Raw genomic sequence first — 22021 nt, 5'->3', positions numbered from 1 at the left:
CATACTTCCACCTGAGGGCCAGCTCATTCCACAGTCGCAGCATTAAAACTCCTGTTAAAACTTGTCTGACTGATTCTGCAGCACTACCCTCAACCCTCTCTGAGGAGTCAAATATCTCTCTGGGAAACAGGCACTGCAAAATACTAGTGTAAATGAGTAGTTCATACAAAGGTTGTAATAAATAAAACAAAAACAGTTGACGTTATCGAGAGATGTTACCTGCATCTTTTTTTGACACCACAAGCTAAAATATGGTCCTCTATCTGTGTTTTCTTCTCAAGAGTTGTTGATGCTGTACCTTGTACCTTCATTAAAAGAGAAACAGTACATCAGTAGCTACGTACATACAGTAGGTGTTTCACTATGGGGCCATTATTGTAGCAAAACTATTGTTGATCATGATTTTTTATCTCATTCTCAATTCATGTGTGTGTAATCCGATTTGTAAATGTGTAAAATAATCTCTAAATGTCTACTTAGATTTGTGCATGTGAACGTTATTCTGCAAATCGTGTATTCAGATTTCCAAGTGTATTGAGATTTGAAAATGTGTAGACAAATCTGTAAATGTGTACATAAATCTGTAAATGTGTACATAGATATCAAAGGCTGAATAAAAAGTAAGAACTTCCATAAGCTGGAAATACAGACAATTCTTCAGATACCGCTCAGCAGGCCTCTCAATCGGCTCTCTTTTTACATGTGACTTTTGCTACACACTTCTGCCATGAGCTCTGCAAATGTGTGTGGAGATTTGTCTGCTTGCACTGTGCCTTCTTAATGAGTCATATTAGGGATATTGGGCTGGGGTACATGGGACCCTGGGAACTTACGCTCAAGCAAATACATCTCCAACCTCCTTTTATTTCTTATTTTTTTAGCTTTTCGGTGGACTGGCGTCCTGTGACTGTGAGTGGCAGGGTGAGTTCGAGATGTATTCAAATCTGTTTCCTGAGCCTTTATTGCATCCTTTTTCACAGCCCAAGAGTAAAAACACTCATGGTCCATACAGGTGTTTTCACTTATTTTGCCTTCTTAATTAACGTCTCCCTCACTGCCCTGTTAATTTTGTTGCACTGGTTGGGAAGAGTCAACCTCCTCTTTTACTGTACTTTTAAGTAAATGGATTTCAGTGACCTCATGTAATTCCTGCCATAATCCTATGCAACTTTAACCTGAGCAGAGGTCTAATCAGCTGGAATAAGTAAAACACCTGCATGGGTGTGCACAGGTTTATGATCTTATGAATCAATCAAATGATGATGAAATGATTGATGACTTGAACAGGCTTCCCACCCTGAAAGAGCCTGGAGGCAGAGTCAAGGGCTGTTAGAGAGAATTCAGATCACCTGGTCTGACAGAGACACTAACAGTGTCCTTTTCTCTCCCCTCCACACGTTTGGTTAAAAGTTGTTTGGTACTCATGTGTGCTCGCCCCTCTTTGTCATTCTTTGAGAAGAAAAAAAAAACATTGGCAAAATGTTAAAATAAGTTCAGTCATGTCACAACCCTGCTCAAACGGTTTAAACTGAAAAAATAATTCTGAAAAATGCCACTTTTCACGTTCTGGTCTATTGGACCTATTTATGTGACTTTTTTACAGGTCTGTAATTCCAGAATTATTTCCTTATCATTTGAAGAAGTTTCAAAGTGCAGTTTTTTTTAATGACAACTTTTAAATGAAACATTACATGTTTGGAATAACAAAGAAATAACAATTCCTTTTTATTTCTTCATCAGTCATCTACAAGAAACCTGTTGTCATTTTTGTTTTCTTAGGACATTTGCCCAGAGACAACATCAAAAGTAGCAGTAGAAATAGAGCTGGCTCAGTCAAAGGGCATTTAAGGTCAGGATCCTTTTGTCAACGTCGCTAGACCGGTATTGCAGTTTTTAGGCGTTGTTTTAACCGTTACATTTATGGCATAGTGCTGCAGACAAATGCTGCCTGCACATCATACCATGGCCAGATGACATATGAGAAGATGGAAAAGGGAAAGCAGCCAACATAAATGTCAAAACAACCCACCTGCAGACTGTGACTTGTCACTCAGATATGCTGTATTGTTTCTCCTAGCTCCTTCGCAAAGAGCTGCTCGGACAAGACCCACCAAACCCACAAAGTATATATTGTATTATGATGTCAAAACAACCGGTCTATAGCGGTTGTATTGCACAGGCAGCCCAAAAGTCATGTCAGTCCTGTCCGTCTACACTGGCTGTGTCAAACACGAAAAGAAAAAGTATTTTTTTACTAAAATGCAACTTTCCTTCAGAAGATAAAGTCCCTCCCCTTCTGATTGACCACCATGGGACATTATTTCAGGGAGAAATATGTACATGTCAATGGCTAGAGAGAGTGTTTTTTTGCCATGGCAGAAAATTAAATAGTCCTTAGGATAATCCTGGAATAATGTCTATTATTTGATGAGATATACTCTATGTGTTAAAGAAGTGGAATGCCTTTTAAAATAAAGAACAAAAACAACTTTTGAATGTACATGTTCCACCAAAACAAGTTCCTTCCTGAGGCTATTTTGCAGCGGCACCGGGGCTCCGTGCGCATGTGCGTGATTGGTTTAAAGACATGCCAATAAACCAGAGCGTGTTTCTCTCCCATCTCAGAATGCTGTGTGGACTAGCCAGACCCTCCTCCGAGCGCTGTGGAGGAAGGTCTGGCAAAGCGAGACTGCTCCTTCTCTATACCAGTTGAGTAGCAAAAGCAAAGTTCACTGAGTAACGTTGAGTGGGTTGTAAAGTTAGAGAGAGCGGTCGTTAGCGGTTGCACAAGCACAGTTATTGCAATAAACCTAGGTTTGGTAACTTATAGCCGATACAATATGTTAACTATGTTTGGCCAGTTATTCAGTCTGACCATGAGCATTTTAATGTCTCATGAAATCATGTGAATCCTGCTCTTTAACTCTTCAAAATTCAGATTTAGCTTCATCGTCTGTGTGAGAGGCAAAAGCTTTCTCCACTAATCTGTCCGGACAGGTTTTGTGGCCAGGCTTGTTAGAAAGACAGCAAACTGGTATGATTCATTACAGTGATCTGACAATCACAAAAGTTTTTTTCTTTATTGCATTTATATGGTGTGTGTCTGTCTCCGTCTCCATCTGGATGAATGCAACGATTGACGCTGTTTGCGTTAATGATTGGCCTGATCGTGACTGCAGGAGGCTAATAAACTCATGAAGCGCAAACGGCAAAGAGAGTTTCATTCAAAGCCAACACACACACACACACACACGCGCACACACACACAAAAGGTTTTTATGACTTTGTTCATGAACTTTATTCTGTAATTTTTTTATTCATGAACTTAGATTGATCACAGTGTTCTCCTTCTGTTTGAATTGCAAACAAATTATGTTTTTTGCTTACATTAAAGAGAATTTGCATTTTAAATGAGCCAGTTATTATAATAACTCTGACTCAAGCTGATAAGCTGTTTACCTCTGCTGACACTTCCTCTTTTACCTGAGTTGGATGTTTTTGGCTCTCATAGTCCTCACTGGTGGGATTCCTTCAGTTGTCGCCCCATTCTCTGTTCAAGTGCTCCCTCTTGTGGAGGACATCTCAACTTGCAAGTGTGTCTACGCTATGCTGACTTGACTCTCCCGTATGAGCCACTGGAACAAACCTTCAGCCCAGAACCACAATGTGGTATTACAGTTCTTTTCAATTGCTTAAGCACAATTTTGAAAACAGGGACTGTCTTTTTCAAAACACTACACACAATTAGCACAACCACACACCCAATTAGCAGAACACCTCAGACCCTTTGCAAAATGAAACACTCTTGCAAAAACTATACACTATTTTATAAAAAACATATTTTGTTACCATATGAAACACATACGTTTCATTTGACTTAATTACGTTAAGTTACACACACTGCACACTGCTGTTGCTAACCTAAAACACTTTTAGCAATTCTACTTCTCAGTGATTAGAGTACTGTAAATGAAGTACAGAGAGCAAGTACAAATATACAATAAGTTCATCAATGCATATAATTTATAATTTATTTCTCTCCATATACCCAAATCAGTCAACATGTCGACATGGAGAATCAACAACAAAACAAGTCCTAGTTTTCATGCTACTACAGTAGTGTGCATAACATTGTTAGCACATAAAATACGGTATCCAGTACAGGTTACAATCACAGAAAAAACAACAACAAACAAAAAAATTATCTGAAAAAGTACAGAAAATACAAGACATTATCTTTTCGCCTAGCTGGATCTGGCCAGAGAATTTCATCAACATCACAGGCAATATCCTCATTGGCAAGACAACCTTCTTGAATGTCGAATCCATCCTTGCACAGCTGGGGCGTCGACTTGTTCACAGGCGTCCTCCATGGCCTGAATGAGGGGGGTTCCAGGGCCTCGGGGCGGAGATCGTAAACCCTCGCGTGAATATGGGCCTCCTTCTTCCTTGTCGTTCTCGACCTTCAATCCTCAAATGTCACAGGGAGGAGTATCATAAGTGCTGATATGGTGCACACAATGAGCAGCTGATTACTGTAACTGTAGACAGATTTTCTTTTACCTGTTTCCTTGTCGAAATATCTTTATGACAGATGCCACTGTATATCTAAGATTTGGCTGAACTCTTAGTCCAGCCTCCCTCAGCATCAATCCGTGGTTCACAACATGGTCCACTAGTGTTGCGCGACTTTCATTTGATAAATTTGGTCCTCTTCTTCTTTGAGCATATTCTCCGGCTTCAGGTCTTCTGCTCCCTCTCCCTCTTCCTCTACCTCCACCTCGGCCTTTACCTCTGGCTGGGCCTCTTCCTCTTCCTCTACCTCTACCTTCTTCTCCTCCTCTGTGCATTCCCCCTCTCACTCTTAGTCTTCTTCTTCTGACTCCTTCCATTTTGGTTGAAGGCAGGTGAACTTACCTGCTGCATTTTATATAGTGCTTAAACCTGATTGGTGTGTCTACAATTAAGCAATCATATGTTTGCGTACCTGGTGGCTGTGTTTAACCAATTGGTTCATGGATGTGTTCATTTAAAAGGCTTTGCTTTGAAATTGCAAGGACATGACATCATGATACATTTCTGTGTCAAATGCATACAAGTGTGTTTAGTGTTTTGCTAATCACTGTATGTAATGTTTAGCAAAAAGTGTGAAGCTGACAATGTGCTTACAGTTGTGCAAATCTAGGCCAGTGTTTTGCTCCTTGAGTGTAAGGTTTTGATAATTGTGGGAAAGTTTTAAAAAACTGTAACACATTGTCAAATTTGCACTTTGTTTGCAATTCTTTAACACACTTATTGCGAAACACTACACGTTTTCTTACATTAGACACTTTGTTCAAAAACGAAATCTCCTGTTGTCATTGGGAAAACACTGTTCAAAATGTAAAACTCATCTGGCAATTGTAGGCACTTACATACAGACCTGAAAACACTTGCACAGAAAACAGAACACCAATCGGTCTGAGCCTTAGCACTACAAATAGGCCTCAGGTAAACCATTTTGAGAACGTTGCAAGCATGGAGGCAATGAGAGTCAGAGTAAGAGGAGGACAAAGAGAGAGAGAGAGAGAGAGGAGTCGGACGTGGAAGAGACATCACCTCTGATGTTGACGAGGTCTTGTGGCCAGATCCCCACCACACACACACACACACACACACACACACACACACACACACACACACACACACACACACACACACACACACACACACACACACACACACAGACACACACACACAAAACAAGTATATGGTTTGTTTTCCCAATAGCAATTTACAGTATCCAGTAATAGTTTTTTTTACTTTTGTTTTGTTGCTAAATTTGATGATTTGTGATTCTATTTTTCTTTATTTCTGTAAGAATGTTTGTTTTTTGTAAAAACTGTTGTTTGATTACTGCAGAAATTCTACTTTTGAGTTTTACAGAAGACTGAGTCTGAGAAAATGACAATAAAAATAGAAACCCAAAGACTGCAGTGTTTTCTATAAAGCCCATCAGTGTGTTGCTGGTGATATGAAAGAGTAATTCAAATGGTGCTTGTGTGTATGATTTTGTTGCAAGAATTTCATTTTTAGAAAGGAGTGTTACGTTTTGATTGCAGTGTTTCATTTTGGCATATATGTGAGTTGTTAATCTCCAAGCAATAGGCATCATTTGTTTTTAATCCTCCGTGTCCTCCTTGGCTATTAGCAACTGTGTGGAGGAGGGGTGGGGGGTTGCGCGATAACAGAAGGCTTGTATCATGTGGAGAATTTTTGTTTTCATTACTTAGAATTCCTCATGGGGGCGGCAGAAACTACGCACTATCGCTTTAAATATAAGATGCTTAGATTATTTATAGGAGAAAATTCACAATTTGTGTGTTAGTATTTTTAAATTTAGCTTGACCCATTTTCATTTATATACAGTGTTTGAATACAAAGTTACACAGCTCTGTTTACATGTTCTTCTTGTAGATCTTTACTTATTGTATGTATGCTTTGGTAATGTAAACATCTGTTTCCCATGCCAAAAAAAAAGGTTTTTTAGTTTTATATTTTCAACAAATCTGTAATTCGCTGATATAAAATCCTTTCTTCCTGATTTTATATTTGTCCAAGACAAGAACAAAAACGTTATCAAATTCGCATTGTAAAAAAATCACTTTTTTCGACATACTATACTATGACTTTGTTGTGACCTTTTTCGACAAAGATACTATGACTTTTTTATCACTTTTGTCGACATGCTATACTATGACTTTTTTTATCATTTTTTTGACATACTATACTGTGACTTTTTTATCATGTTTTTTGACATACTATACTATGACTTTTTTCAACATACATACTTGTGACTTTGTTATCACTTTATTCTACATACTATGACTTTTTTGACATATATACTATCACTTTTTTTATCACTTTTTTCTTCATACTATACTATGACTTTTTTGAATATACTATACGGACTCTTTTCTCACTTTTTTCATTATACTATAATATGACTTTTTTACAACATACTAGGCTATAGTATGACTTTTGTATCACTTTTTTCGACGTACAATACTACAAGACTTTTTTCACCCAGGTGCTATACTATGACTTTTTTATCACTGTTTTTTACTTAATATACAATGACTTTTTTATCACTAGTTTCTCCATTCTATACTATAACTTTTTTCGTCATACTACACTATGACTTTTTATAACTTTTTTTGACATACTATACTATGACTTTTTTGACATGATTTACTGACTTTTTTCAACATACCACACTGACTTTTTTATCCCTTTATTCGACATACTATACTATGACCTTTTAATTACTTTTTTGACATACTTTACTATCACTTTTTTATCACTTTTTTTGACATGCTTTACTAGGACTTTTTTATCACTATTTTCAACATACTGTACTAAAAAAATGTTGATCACATTTATCAACATCCTATACTATGAATTTTTTAACCCTTTTTTCAGATACCATACTATGACTTTTTAATGGCTTATTTCGACATACTAACCTATCACTGTTTTCAATGCAATCTTTTGGTTGGACAGTGGCTCAGTGGTTTTCACTGTTCCAACAGACCACCAGCAAGTTGGACTGGACCCAGGTTCTAGTCCTATACTATGAATTTTTTTATCACTTGCTTTACATACTGTACTATGACTTTTTATCACTATTTTTTACTTTCTATACAATGACTTTTTTATCACTTTTTCGACATACATACTATTACTTTGTTATCACTTTTTTGACATGCTATACTATGACTTTTTCATCAGTTCTTTGTTCATACTATGATTTTTTTTCGTCATACACTATGACTTTTAATAACTTTTATTCATCATACTATACTTTGACTTTTTTGACATGATTTACTGACTTTTTTCAATATACCACACTATGACTTTTTTATCACTTTTTTGACATACTATACTATGACTTTTTAATCATTTTTTTGACATACTTTACTATCACTTTTTCTTCATACTATACTATGACTTTTTTGGAAATACTATACTGACTTTTTTATCACTTTTTTCAACATGCTATTTTATGACTTTTGTATAATTTTATTCAACATACTATACTTTGACCTTTTTTTGACATGATTTACTGACTTTTTTCAATACACCACACTATTACTTTTTTATCACTTTTTTCACATACCATACTATGACCTTTTAATGGCTTATTTCAACATACTATACTATGACTGTTTTCAATACTGGTTCTTTGGTGGGACAGTGGCTCAGGGGTTTGCACTGCTTCAACAGACAACCAGCAGGTTGGACTTTGACCAAGGTTTGATTCCCTTGTTTCTCCATTCTATACTGTAACTTTTTTCGTCATACTACAGTATGACTTTTTATAACTTTTTTTCGACATACTAAACTATGACTTTTTTATCACCTTTTTCGACATCTGTATTATCACTTTTTTTGACATACATACTATGATTAGTTATCATTTTATTCAACATACCATACTTTTTTTGTCATGATTTATTGACTTTTTTCAACTTACCATACTATGACTTTTCTCACTTTTTTACATAATTTATGCTATCACATTTTTATCACTTTTATCGACATGCTTTACTATGACTTTTTTATCACTTTTTTTTAACATTCCACACTATGACTTTTTTTTATCACTTTTTTTTTGACATTCTGTACTATGACTTTTTTTCGACATACTATACTATGACTTTTATCACTTTTTTGACATACTATACCATGACTTTTTTATTAGGTTTTTGACATACTTTACTATCACTTTTTTTACAACATGCTATACTATGACTTTTTTCGAAACAGCTATACTATGACTTTTTACGACATGCTATACTATTACTTTTTATCACTTTTTACAACATGCTATACTATGACTCTTTCGACATACTGTACTATGACTCTTTTATCACATTTTTCGACACATTATACTGTGACTTTTTATCACTTTTTTCGACATGCTATACTTTGACTTTTTTATCCCTTTTTTCAACATACGCTACTATGACTTTTTTTATCACTGTTTTCGACATTCTATACTGTGACTTTAAATAACTTTCCAACACTTTGTTAAGGGTTACTAGTTGGTTGGTAAACTGTCTAGAAACAGTGTCTGGATGGTTATTATAAAGTTGCAACCTATACAAAATAAATATCTATATACATACATACATATATGTATACATATATGTATATATATACACACAGTATATACATATATGTGTGTATGTATATAGATATTATATGTTGCAACTTTATAATAACCATCCAGACACTGTTTAAAGACAGTTTACCAACCAACTAGTAAGCCTTAACAAAGTGTTGGGAATATCTGGTCCATCTATCTATGTAATGTTTGGTTTCTTAAAGGTTTACAAACATTTTTAATCATTACCTGATACCTAATATAGTATATGAGGGATATAATGTGTGTAACAATAAACTGTTAATTTACAGCACTACTAATAATTAGTAAACATTATTAATTATAATTTAATGGTTTGCTAACAGTTAAATGACAATTAACTAAAGATTAATTAACTATCAATTTACCATCTATTAATGATGGTTATTATAAAGTGTTATCCTTTTTAACACTTTTTCCGACGTACTATACTATGACTTTTTCGACATACTATACTATGACTTATTTATCCCTTTTTTCAACATACTATACTATGACTTTTTTGACATGCTATACTATGACTTATTTATCCCTTTTTTCAATATACTATACTATGACTTTTTCGACATGCTATACTATGACTTTTATTACTTTTTTCCATATGCTTTACTGACTTTATCACTTGTTTCTGCATACTACACTTTGACTTTTTTTCGACATACTATACTATGACTTAGTTATCACTTCATTCGACGTATTATACTATGACTTTTTTTTGCTTGATTTACTGACTTTTTTAAATATAACTTTTTCTATCACTTTTTGACATGCTATCCAATTACTTTTTCATCTCTTTTTTCACTATACTATGACTTTTGTCGTCATAGTATACTATGACTTTTTATAACTTCTTTTCGACATACTGTACTATGATTAGTTATCACTTTATTCAACATACTATACTTTTTTTTACATGATTTACTGATTTTTTTCAACATACCATACTATGACTTTTCTCACTTTTTTGACTTACTATGCTATGACTTTTTTATCACTTTTTTAACATTCCATACTATTACTATTTATCACTTTTTTCGACATACTATACTATGACTTTTTTATTACGTTTTTGACATACTTTACTGTGACTTTTTTATCACTTTTTTCGACATGCTATAACTATGACTTTTTTATCCATTTTTTCAACATACGATACTATGACTTTATTATCACTTTTTTCGAAATGCTATACTATGACTTTTTTATCACTTTTTCGACATACTATACTATGACTTATTTATCACTTTTTTCGACACGCTATACTATGACTTTTTTCGACATGCTATACTATTACTTTTATAAATAGACAGTATATTAATCGATAGCGCATGTGTGATGTCACGCATTGGTTTGTGGAGATCTGCTATGAGTCGTTGAGTTTGCCGTTACGGGCGCAGCCATCCTGGTTGCAGACATGACGTTTTTAGACGAGAGGGAGGAGTGAGGGAGGAGCCCTTACACTCTACGTTACGTTACACACTTTCACTGGCAATCACATCATAGCCATACCCTAAAACACCCCCTGCTTTATCTCCAATTTTAAAATCAACCAGACCATAATTCAAAAAATTAACATTATTCTTTGTTGCAGAAGACTTCAAACTAACGATTGAGACCATAAACTCATTATGAAAATGTTTACTGAGGTAATAAATCAAGTGAGAAGTGGGTCACTTTCTCATAGACTTCTACAGAAACCGACCTCCTTTTGCAACCGCACGTGTCGCCCCCTGCTGGAATTCAGATAGAATGCAGGTTTAAAGCACTTCCGCATTTGCAGCACTTCGCCGAACCGGATGCGTTGGCCATTAATATACAGTCTATGCTTTTATATCGCTTTTTACAACATGCTATACTATGACTTTTTTATCACATTTTTCAATCCACTATACTGTTACTTTTTTATCACTTTTTTCAACATGCTATTCTATGACTTTTTTATCACTTTTTTCAACATACGATACTATGACTTTTTTATCACCTTTTTCATCATTCTATACTGTGACTTTTTTATAACTTTTTTTCACATGCTATACTATGACTTTTTATCACTTTTTTTCGACTTACTATAATATGACTTATTTATCTCTTTTTTCGACACGCTATACTATGAATTTTTCGACATGCTATACTATGACTTTTTTTATCAATTTTTTCGACGTGATATACTATGACTTTTATGACTTTTTTCAACATATTATACTATGACTTAGTTATCCCTTTATTCAACATATTATACTATGACTTTTTTTACATGATATACTGACTTTTTTCGACTGGCTATACTGACTTTTTTCGACATAATATCCTATCACTTTTTAATACTTTTTTGACATACTATACTATGACTTTTTTCATCATATTATAATATGACTATTACTTTTTTTCGACATACTATACTATGACTTAGTTAGCATTTCATTCAAGATACTATACTATGGATTTTACTATGGACTGGCTATACTGACTTTTTTAAGACATACCATCCTATGACTTTTTAATGACTGTTTTAGATGTACTATACCACGACTTTTGGGACTTTAATCAACATACTATACTATACTGTCTTTTTCATGACTTTTTTCAACAAACTATACTATGACATTTTTATCCCTTTTTTCAGTAATCTATACTATGACTTTTTCATCACCTTTTTTCAAAATGCTATATGACTTTTATTTTAAAAAAAACTTTAAAATATTCCACTGTTTTATACTCAGTTATTGGTATTATTCAACATTTCACTGAAATTCATACTAATTAAAACCATTCCCACTTTTCCAACTATTCTCACTTCTTCACCTTCTTCTTACACAATTATGTCAGCATTCCCGTTTAGCTTTAGCAATTAAGCTTTTCAGCATTCACAGGAAATGCATTTTCTAGTTAAATTATCATTTGACTTTTGACTTCTTCCATAGCACTGCTGAACCACTGGATTCTGGATAACAGCATCACCAAAATATAATAAACAACACAGAGACATCAGGCATTAAATTGCACCAAAAACATGTTTTATTCTATAAAAGAAGAAGTGGGGAAGGGGAAATAATCACAACTGTACAGGGAGAAACTGACTTTTAAACACTATGAGTCACAGTATCAAAAAGCTCACGTTTTCCTCACTGATCTTTACACATTTGTTCTGTACAAATACAAAAAAAGAAAGAAAAAAATATTATTAATAATTGTATTATTATAAGGATAACTGCATTGCACTGAGTAAATATAGTACTGGCCCATAAGTTACTGCATTCAATAGAAAATACTTAAAATGTCTGATTTGCGGAGGAAGTGAGTCGAGGCACTCGCACACAGACGGACACAGTCATTGACGTCACCTTCAGACGTGAACTCTATCCCGTCTAGGTCGCAATGGGGATACAATTCTTTAAATGTTTCACTGCCTGTTCACAGATGAACATTCCTGCTTTATACATGAACAGAATATTTAGAACAATACCGAAGGAAAACAAGTTTGCACAAACCGCAAAAGAAACAATAGGAAGCAGGAAAAACACAAACACATGCATCAGTCTCCCTGCAACAATTCCAACATCAGCGAAAAGACTTTGTCTGGGTCATCGTCAACAGGCTCTGAGGTGTAATAACTGACTATCCTCAGTGTGACAGTGGAGGTTTCAGTGTGTGTTTGTCTCTGTATATAAAATATCAATGTTCCTGCTATAATGGTCACCACAGCTGATCAGTGTGCTTGTAAAGCGATGGGGCATTAATATTTTCATGTACATAATGACACATACATGTGCTAAGTGGGGAAACTGTTCCTAGAAATAAAGGAGCGAGGGATCCATCTAATGAAATACAAACATTTTGAACATTTTGTGTCAAAACTTGCTTCCTTCAATGTCTGAATGTCAAATGGGAGAAAATTCATTAGCATATTTTGACTGTGGAAACTGGTTGTTTCCTGTTTCTTATAATAAAACAAGTTGTATACCAGGTTGGATATGTTACTACTTGTGTTACTTGTCAACATAATTGAGCTGCTATGAGTCTGGAGAGTGTAAAACCGACAATCTAATCCAAAATATCCAAAAACATTGATATTTTTTAGCCCCGTCTGACCTGAACTTTCTGAAGCTTGAGACCCAAACCAACTAAATATCACACTTCACTGACTGTTTTTAGTGATATTTTATATGAGGTCCAGTGCAGAAATATCAAGCTGTGTTATACTAATAAATGGATCCTTAATTAATAATTGTCAATGTGGGTTTTTTTTGTTTTCCTCAGGTGATCAATGTTAAGGGAACCCCACAGTCTCACACACACACTGACATGCTTACCAACGTCACTATAAGAAAACAAGAAGGCTACTCTCCATGCAACAAGTGTGCACAACACAAGTGGGACCAATTCTTTTTTTTTTTTTAAAGAAACTACGAAGCAAATGTCTTATTAGATTTGAAAAGAAACAACACATGTCATCAAACCAACAGAAGAAGAAGAAAGAAAAAGATTTTTTCACATTATCTAGTCAGTGTTAAAAATAGATATTCACCCGTTACATTTACTCTGCACTTTTTGATTATATACATTTATGTACATGAATTTATCTTTATTATTTGTCATTGTCCTTAATGTCTTTATCAACAGTTTACAAAAGAAAGACATTTGCAATCAAATGCATATACTCTTCTAGAAAGATGTGCTTAGTAACTATGTTGGACTTTTTTAGTTGAAGCAGAGGGGGATGTTAAGAGAAATTGGAACTTTGTATTGCTCTGCACTGCAAAAAAGGACAATACCCCTCCAAACAAGTGACTGAATTTAGTTTAGATTCTTAATAATGGAGAAAAAAAAGTGAAATTATTTTTTTTCTTTTCATTTTTCTTTTCAAAATCAAAACCAGATTCAGTGACTTTGCAAGACAATTCTTTTTTTTGCAGTGTACAGACCAAACAATTGTCCCTGTTTATGGCATGCACTTAACTCACAGGAAGCCTGCACGTCCATCTCAGTTATCATACTGTGAAAGACCAGGTGAATAACCTTTTGCTCTCGCTTACTAGCTTTTGAAACAACAACAACAACAACAACAGTAACTCCGAATGGCTGACAAGAACAACGTCAAATGTGTTTTTGCCTTTTTGTTTGTAAAGGGACACATTGGGATTGTGAACAGCATGTTCCATTGATCACGTTCACACTCAGCCCCTTGATTAAGACATGGCTACAGGTTTGAGTTCCTGTCTGTGTTTATCAGTTCACAGTCACAACTCTTGCCGTATATTCTAAAAGTGATTTCAGAGGAGGCTTTGTTCAGTGATCAACGGCACAGGCTTCTACGCATCCGGGCCTTCTTTTTAAGGTTCTTGTTACAACCCATGTGAGCTGCATATCAGCAGTACAACAACCAGCTTGTGCTGTACAGGGGCATATCTACAGTATGTTCCCAGGGTTCTATGTTCTCAGAAATGCTTATTTCCGTAGGTCAAATGTTCCCCTGGGTCAGTTATGGTGAAATTGCTTACAGCTTATAGCCTACTGACGTTATACTCCTTGAAACCTATGCCCTTAAATGTGCAGACAGACCGTTTTCTTGACTTTGGACATTGATATCTCCACAGTGGCTGAATATATTTTACCGTTCAAATGCATTTCAAACATCTATCTTTCTATTCTTTTGCAATTTGAGTTGTGGAGATAGCCCTTACCAACTTCTTACAATGAGGACCCTGGGAACATAGGGATTACCCCATGCTCTACTACTGAGTTCAGAAGAGTGCTTGGAGCGAGGTCTGCGTTATGTTGCATAATCAAGTTCAGCCCAGAATAGGAGCTGGAAAACAGCCCACTTAAGACATGGACACCGTGGGTTAGAGGGAAGGGTTAGGGGTTCAATTCTGTTCCAACTGTCTGAATAAAAAAACAAATGATCTGCTATTTATAGTGGGTTAGTATTTTGAGGCATTAAATTAAGTTCTGTCAAAATGCAATACAAACTCAGTTGAAAGAGAATTGACCCCCCACCCTGATAGAAATGCTAGTGAGCAGAGCGCTTAGTTTCCCCGTGGTTTAAATCACAGGCACTACAGACCCTGACAGCCCGACACAGTGCCTGGTTTCTCACAGAACCACTGACAGACGGCCCGGCCACTGTGACTTTCAGTGCGTTGTAAGGTCATGAAACCAGTGCAAAGGGTGTTTACATTGTTGAGTGTTCACGGTGCTTTCTGCTGTTGCAAAGCCAGAAAATTATAGTTTTGTTCAAAAGTGTCAAAATATTCGTGGTGTACACAAATGAGGCGGTCACTGTGACAATTTCTGAATAATAAGACCACATTTTCAATTGTCAGCTAAATGTGAATCCTTAATTATCCCTTAACTTTATTTTTCTCCTCTGCTATCATCAAACATTCAAAAAGATTTAAATCTGCTTGCTCTGGAGCACCCTCTTCATGTTGTGCCAAAGTAATCCAGCAGATTTCATGCCTAACTGTTGTTCCTTGTGGCTTCCCAGCAACAGTCTGTTTACAAGGCAATTTGTCTCCAAATTAAAAATGTGAATTTGAAAGGTCCCACATGTAGCACTCTTTCTTGGTTTCAAAACACAAAAAAGCAAGCTAAGGAAGGGAACGTCCTTTCTAAGATCAAGTACTCATGAACAGAGTCTTTATGAATAGAGACACACAGTTTATCTTTGGCCAAAAGCCCTCTGTCAGTGGTTCTGGTTTTGCCCTTACAGATTGACTTCAGTTATTAAGGCTCAACGGGCAAGAGGTAAAAGAACAACAAGTGCCCGGAACACACACTCGTAAAAATCTTAAATTCTGATTATGTGTTTGTCTCAAAACATGTGCACACACACACACACGAACAACGCACACCCACGAACCCACACACACACACACACCCACCCCCCCACCCACCCACACACACACACACACACACACACACACACACACACACACACACACACACACACACACACACACAGAGAAAAGCTCCCCTATTCCCTGCACTAGTTTTACTTGTAATCTCAAACTATTTGTGTCTCCTCTGTCTTTTTCACAGCCTCAGAAAACAATAAAAGAATCAGATTTCTTTTTTTTCTTTTTTTTTTAAAGGATGCCATTCTGTTAAGAGTGCCATTCCTGGCAAAGAAGAAAAAGATAGAACTGAAGGCATATTTCATAAGACAACAGCAACAACAACACATAAAAAGCAAATACTGTTATCGAAGAACAACCAGGAAGGTGTGTGCGGGGGGAGAACACGCAAGTAACAATAATGTGATTGATACAATGAAAACAAATTAATCTTTCGAAAGTTCACAGTCTTGTAGCTCCCTGTACCAGGAGATATGGGTGGGGTAGAGGGTGCAGGGTGATGGGGGTGGGGAGTCAGGACAAGATAGAGAACTTTTATATCCTAGCCTCAGATAGATGTTTGCCAAAGAGGAAATGTCTGTTTGATGTCACTTCAGCTGCTGTCAAAAAGCTCACTACATGCACATACGCTAACTCATACACTGATATGCACATGGATGGGAAGCCTTTACTTTCAAGATCCATTCAATTATAGTAAATCATTTATCCAAAAGTTGTGATGACAAATTGATATAATCAAACTGAGTTTTGGTTGTTTTAGACTCTTTTTAAAAAAAAACAGTACCAGGAACTAAGAGTATCTTTTGCAGATTTCCAATGCATCTGGAAAAGTCTGACGATTCTGCAAATAAGTCCAATTATGTATTTGTTTGAGACACAATTTTGCATGTGAAGAAACAAACCCAGAATCATTGCGTTTGTGTCTGTGATGTTATTTATTACTGTTACACCCAGACAGTTTTGGCCCAAGAGCAGGACCGAGGATTAGAGCTTTTTTGGTACCAACCGAAATGTGTCCATAGCACTGACCAATTGTCACACTTTTTGTATTCTTATTTACCTATTCTTTGATTCGATAGCTCCTGATCAATAATTGTGTTAGTTCCTCAAGTCAAAATGGTTAGAAAGACAGGCAAAGGTTTTGAGGTCCTAAAAGGGTTCCTGGAAAGGTTCCTGTGGTGAGAAGGGGCTATTTGAGGCATTTTTTGGGAGTTACCTTTAGATAGATAGATAGATAGATAGATAGATAGATAGATAGATAGATAGATAGATAGATAGATAGATACTTTATTGATCCCCAAGGGGAAATTCAAGGATCATCCAAAAATGTTTGCTTGGAGTCACATAACTTCCCAACTCTGGATATGTACAGAATGAATATTGATAGGGCAGCTGAAGTGACATCCCGCTTAAAATTTCCCCTTCTGGTTTTAGATCAAAAACAACACAGGCATGTCACCGCTCCTCTTGCCCCCTCCTCTTCCTCCTCTCTTTTGGATGGATGCGTGTGATGGATGGATGGATGGATGGCTAGATGAACGCCCCTGCTGTTAGATGACTTTCAGTCCATCCTTCTCTGTCTGAGGAGGGGACGTCTTGTGTGAACTTTGAGTGAAGTTGAGTTGAAGGATGGTAGGGAGGGGACTGTTATGGGATAGGAGGGCTGTTGGGTGGACGGCGATGATGATGATGATGATGATGGTGGTGACGATGTTGTGTTGAAACACACAGTAAAAATCCCCTAACCTCCACTTTGCACACACACAAATGCACAGACACATTCCTGATGTTCCTGTGATTTCAAAATAAAGAGGAGGAGGAGAAAGGAGGTACAGTGTCTTTTTTAATCTGCTGATTAAAGAGGTGAGGTTTATGTGGGGTGGGGGTGTTGGGGCACTGGTACAAGATGTGCTGTGAGGGACTTTGTCAAGGGTTTAAGAGGTTGGTATGTGGGGGGGGGGGGTCAGAGTTCACATCATGACGTGGCGGCGGCGGTGCAGGGACAGGTGGTCGGACCGGGAAAAGGAGCGGTCGCACTCAGTGCAACGGAAAGGTTTGATTCCGGTGTGCTTGCGGAAATGTCGAGTCAGCTCGTCGGAGCGGGCGAAGCGCCAGGTGCAGCCCTCCCAGGTACAGTGGTAGGGCTTCTCTCCTGGAGGAAGCAGGACACAAGGAGAAGAGTTAGGGGAGAGGAGAGGAAGGGAGGAAGCAACATAGGGATGGGAGGGAAGAGGAAAGCTGTGATGAACCACTCACATCTGCTTATGTCCTCCTGAGACCAGACTTTTTGTTTGGTATGTATTTTTAATTTCTCCTAGCTATTTGGGATTAGTAGGACCTGATAAGTATAAAAACGAAGCATTGTCTTAAAAAAAAAAAATGAAGTACAGGTTTGGAAAAAAACAATGTATGGTTTGTCTTTCTTGGACCGTCGCTGGCAGGTGTCTTCTGGCTGTTCAGCATGAACAGCGGAAAGCATCAACAATGGTTTGTTATCATACCACTTTACTACACATACCTTCCTATCGCCCCTGGTAACTGATGCTAAGGCACCTCTCCCTGGCTGTCTTATGGTTTGGTCACTTGGTAGCTTCGTATAAGGTGCAGCAAACCCCAAATGTAATGCACTGATATGAGGACACAGGGTCACAGAAAGTGACCTTTCATTGGATGTTTTCAGGAAACAAATCACATTACAGTGTTTAATGAGCTGCCTAGGGAGGGTTGCATTGATAGAAAGATACCTGAAAAAAAAAAACCTAGCTGCAGAACTATACATAGGGCTGGGCGATGTAGAGAAAATCTAATATCATGATATTCTTGACCAAATACCTCGATGTCGATATTGCGACGATATTGTATGGTTGACTATTGGTGCTTTAACAAAATGTTATTTACACAATGAGATTTTTGATAAATAATCACCAGAAATGATTTAATGACTTAGTGGGTAAAGGTAAATAATAGAACAGCTAGAACAGTCTGGTAAGTTCAGAAAATGACATCACTTTACTGTAATGCAGCCTTTAAAACCAGGAAAAGACAACACTTACCATATTACAATATCCAAAATCTAAGACGATATCTAGTCTCATATCGCGATATCGATATAACATCGATATATTGCCCAGCGCTAACTATACACACTCTGTGATTGGTGGTCAGTAGATAATAATGTTTTCATTTTAGGGTGAACTGCTCTTTAAACCTGGATAGATGTTGTGTTATTAGTGTTTGTTTTGCTCAGGTCTCACCTGTGTGTATCCTCCTGTGAGCTTTGAGGTGGGAACTCTTGGTGTAAACTTTTTTACAGCCTTCATAGTCACACATATGGATCCGCCTCCTCTTGATGTCTGGCGAATCTGGATCGACGGGCTCTAAGTCCATAACCGACCTGAGAAAGGAAAATTAAGAAAATAAGAAAGGAATTGTCTGATTTGATTTGCCTAAGTCCTGAAATGTTTAAATCCTGGTTCAACCATGTAAAGCACTTTGTAACTTTGTTTTGAAAAGTGGTTTATAATTAAGTTTTTATTAGTATAATTATTATGGTATGAGTTTATCGGCCAATATTTTGTTGTCAGATTTCAAATTCTGATACTGTTATTGGTCTTAAAAATCTCGAATCAGTGCAAATTACTATCCAAACTGTTTATCTATGTTCAAGTTAATTTTGTTGATTTAATTTTTTTTCACCTTTGTTTAATTCATTTACATTTCACTTCTTACCTGCGATGGCCATCGTTGTGTCATTGTACATCATACTATGTTGATATGGCCTTGACATAACACAACTTTTACACTGTATGACCTGACAACATTCATACATTTGAAAATTCAACAATCATTAAAGACATTCCAGGTGTATTGTTTGTAACAACTTCACATGACTATACTGTGCAATGATGTGTTTCATCATTGCACACTAGAACAACCCGCATCATCCGGTTCAGGTTCATTTATAAAGTGACATTAAGGCCACTGGGGGGCATCAGAGGGTCATACTGCATTTAACACAGCTGCAGAACAGCTTCCACTTCAGCATTACTGTCTCTGTCTCTGTCTCTCTCTCTCTCTCTCTCTCTCTCTCTCTCTCTCTCTCTCTCTCTCTCTCTCTCTCTCTCTCTCTCTCTCTCTCTCTCTCTCTCGCTTTCTCTCTCTTGTTTATTTCTTTAAAATCTTCAAAACTTTTCATTTTTTATTCACTTCTTTTCTCATATCTACAAAAAAACTAAATCATCCACTCTTTTCTCTTTATTTCATTCTCCTTCTGCCTCTCTCCCTTTTACATTTAAATTCTGATGTCAATGATGGAGTTGTTTGTATTGTGATTTTCTGAGTTAGCTATGTTTTCGATATTCATTTGACAAAGCCTCTCTGTCTCTCTCCGTAGGAGGTGTGACGGCTAACAGCATTACGAAACGTTGTTTACACCCCAGCTCTGGGACAGCCCTGCCCAGCAACAAGCAAAAACACACACACACACACACACACACACACACACACACACACACACACACACACACACGTACGTACGTACGTAAACACAGACACACTTCCTCACAAAAACTAAAAAACACAAATACCCAGAAACACCCTTGTTCACTTTGACAGACAGACAGACAGACAGACAGACAGACAGACAGACAGACACACACACACACACACACACACACAAGCAGCAGATTACAGCACTAAGCTAACCGTTGACATCCACACCCTTAATTTCAGTTACAGTCAGGTGGCCTCGCCTTTGGGTGTGGAGCTCTATCCTGACTTACTAATAAACACACTGGACACACACACACAGTTTTACTGTACTTGTAAGAACCTTTGCTGGCACACTAACATTCACTCTGCAGCCTTGACCATTAGATTACAAGTAACCTACAAGTAACAAGGTCCATATTTTACTTGAGAGGACCAAATGTCCTAAGTTATGAAGTGTGTACTGAGAACACACACACACACACACACACACACACACACACACACACACACACACACGTCTCCCTGTGATAGAGCCAGGGCGTCTGCAGTGTGTTCTCCTGTGCAGAGGGTTATATAAGGTTATACAAGTGTCCAGTCATGGCAGCGCTGCAGTAATGTAATTAGTCAGGAGGCTGCATGGGAGGGAGGTGATCCACACAAAGACCGCATTTCCCATAAACCCTGCTGCGCATTAGTCCCTCTCTCGCTGGCCCTGTCGACTCCTATCATGGACTTTACTCTGAGATGACATCACGCATGGTTAATGGTATTAATGTCCTGTCAACAGTTTTACAGATGTCTGATTTATAATGGACCATTGTTGTACCACTGACTGTACACGCCGTATCGAGCTCCAACTGCAGTGTTTTCTTCCAAGCAAGCAACATTTTCGGAATAGTTCAAATTTTTGGGAAATTTGTTTATCTGCTTGAGAAGAGAAATGTGATACCACTCTCATGTCTTTGCATTGCTTACACAGCTAGAGTCATGAAGTGTTAGCTTAGCTTAGCATGACGACTGGAAACAGGTGGAAGTAGCTAACTTGGCTACTTACCAAAATACATCTACTAGCACCTCTAAAGCTTATTATTTAACATTAAATCTGTGCAGAAACAGAAATGTAACAACAATAATTTATGCTGAGTTATGCACTGGAACTATCTCTTGGCAAACAACAGCCGGGCTGTGAGCAGCATCCTGAAGTAAGAAGAAGGCAACCCCTGCTAGAGATGCTGCACAAAAGTGCTGGGAGAATAGATAAACTGTGTTGCTTAATGAAATCAATCCAACACGTTCCTTCGTCTAAAACCACAAATTGTCATTTTAAAATTTCTGTTTTTGCACGTGTTAAACAAAGAAGATTTGTTGTGTTAACTAGTCAACTTTAGAGGTGTTGGTAGGTGATTTAAAATAAATCTTATTTCATTTGTGGAATGACGGCAATTAAGCATATTTCCCAAAATGCTGAATTTTTAATGCGTATCCT

The 22021-nt window shown here is 37.0% G+C and overlaps 1 protein-coding gene across 2 annotated transcripts in view; it reads right to left on the bottom strand.

Moving 5' to 3' along the window:
- Positions 1-16077: 16077 nt before the first annotated feature.
- The window catches only part of klf8 (Kruppel like factor 8), a 66668-nt gene continuing 60724 nt past the window's right edge, over positions 16078-22021 (bottom strand). For both annotated transcript variants that reach the window (XM_078266725.1, XM_078266724.1), the window contains exons 6-7: positions 19299-19438; positions 16078-18196 (exon numbers count right to left, since the gene is read on the bottom strand). In XM_078266725.1, coding sequence (XP_078122851.1) covers positions 18015-18196; positions 19299-19438 — 322 coding nt within the window. In that variant the 3' untranslated portion in view covers positions 16078-18014. The remainder of the gene's footprint in view (positions 18197-19298; positions 19439-22021) is intronic.

This window comes from Sander vitreus, chromosome 13, assembly GCF_031162955.1.
Source record: "Sander vitreus isolate 19-12246 chromosome 13, sanVit1, whole genome shotgun sequence".
NCBI lineage: Eukaryota > Metazoa > Chordata > Actinopteri > Perciformes > Percidae > Sander > Sander vitreus.
The sequence above is the reverse complement of the archived record's forward strand: the minus strand, read 5'-3'. Positions and strand labels throughout refer to the sequence as shown.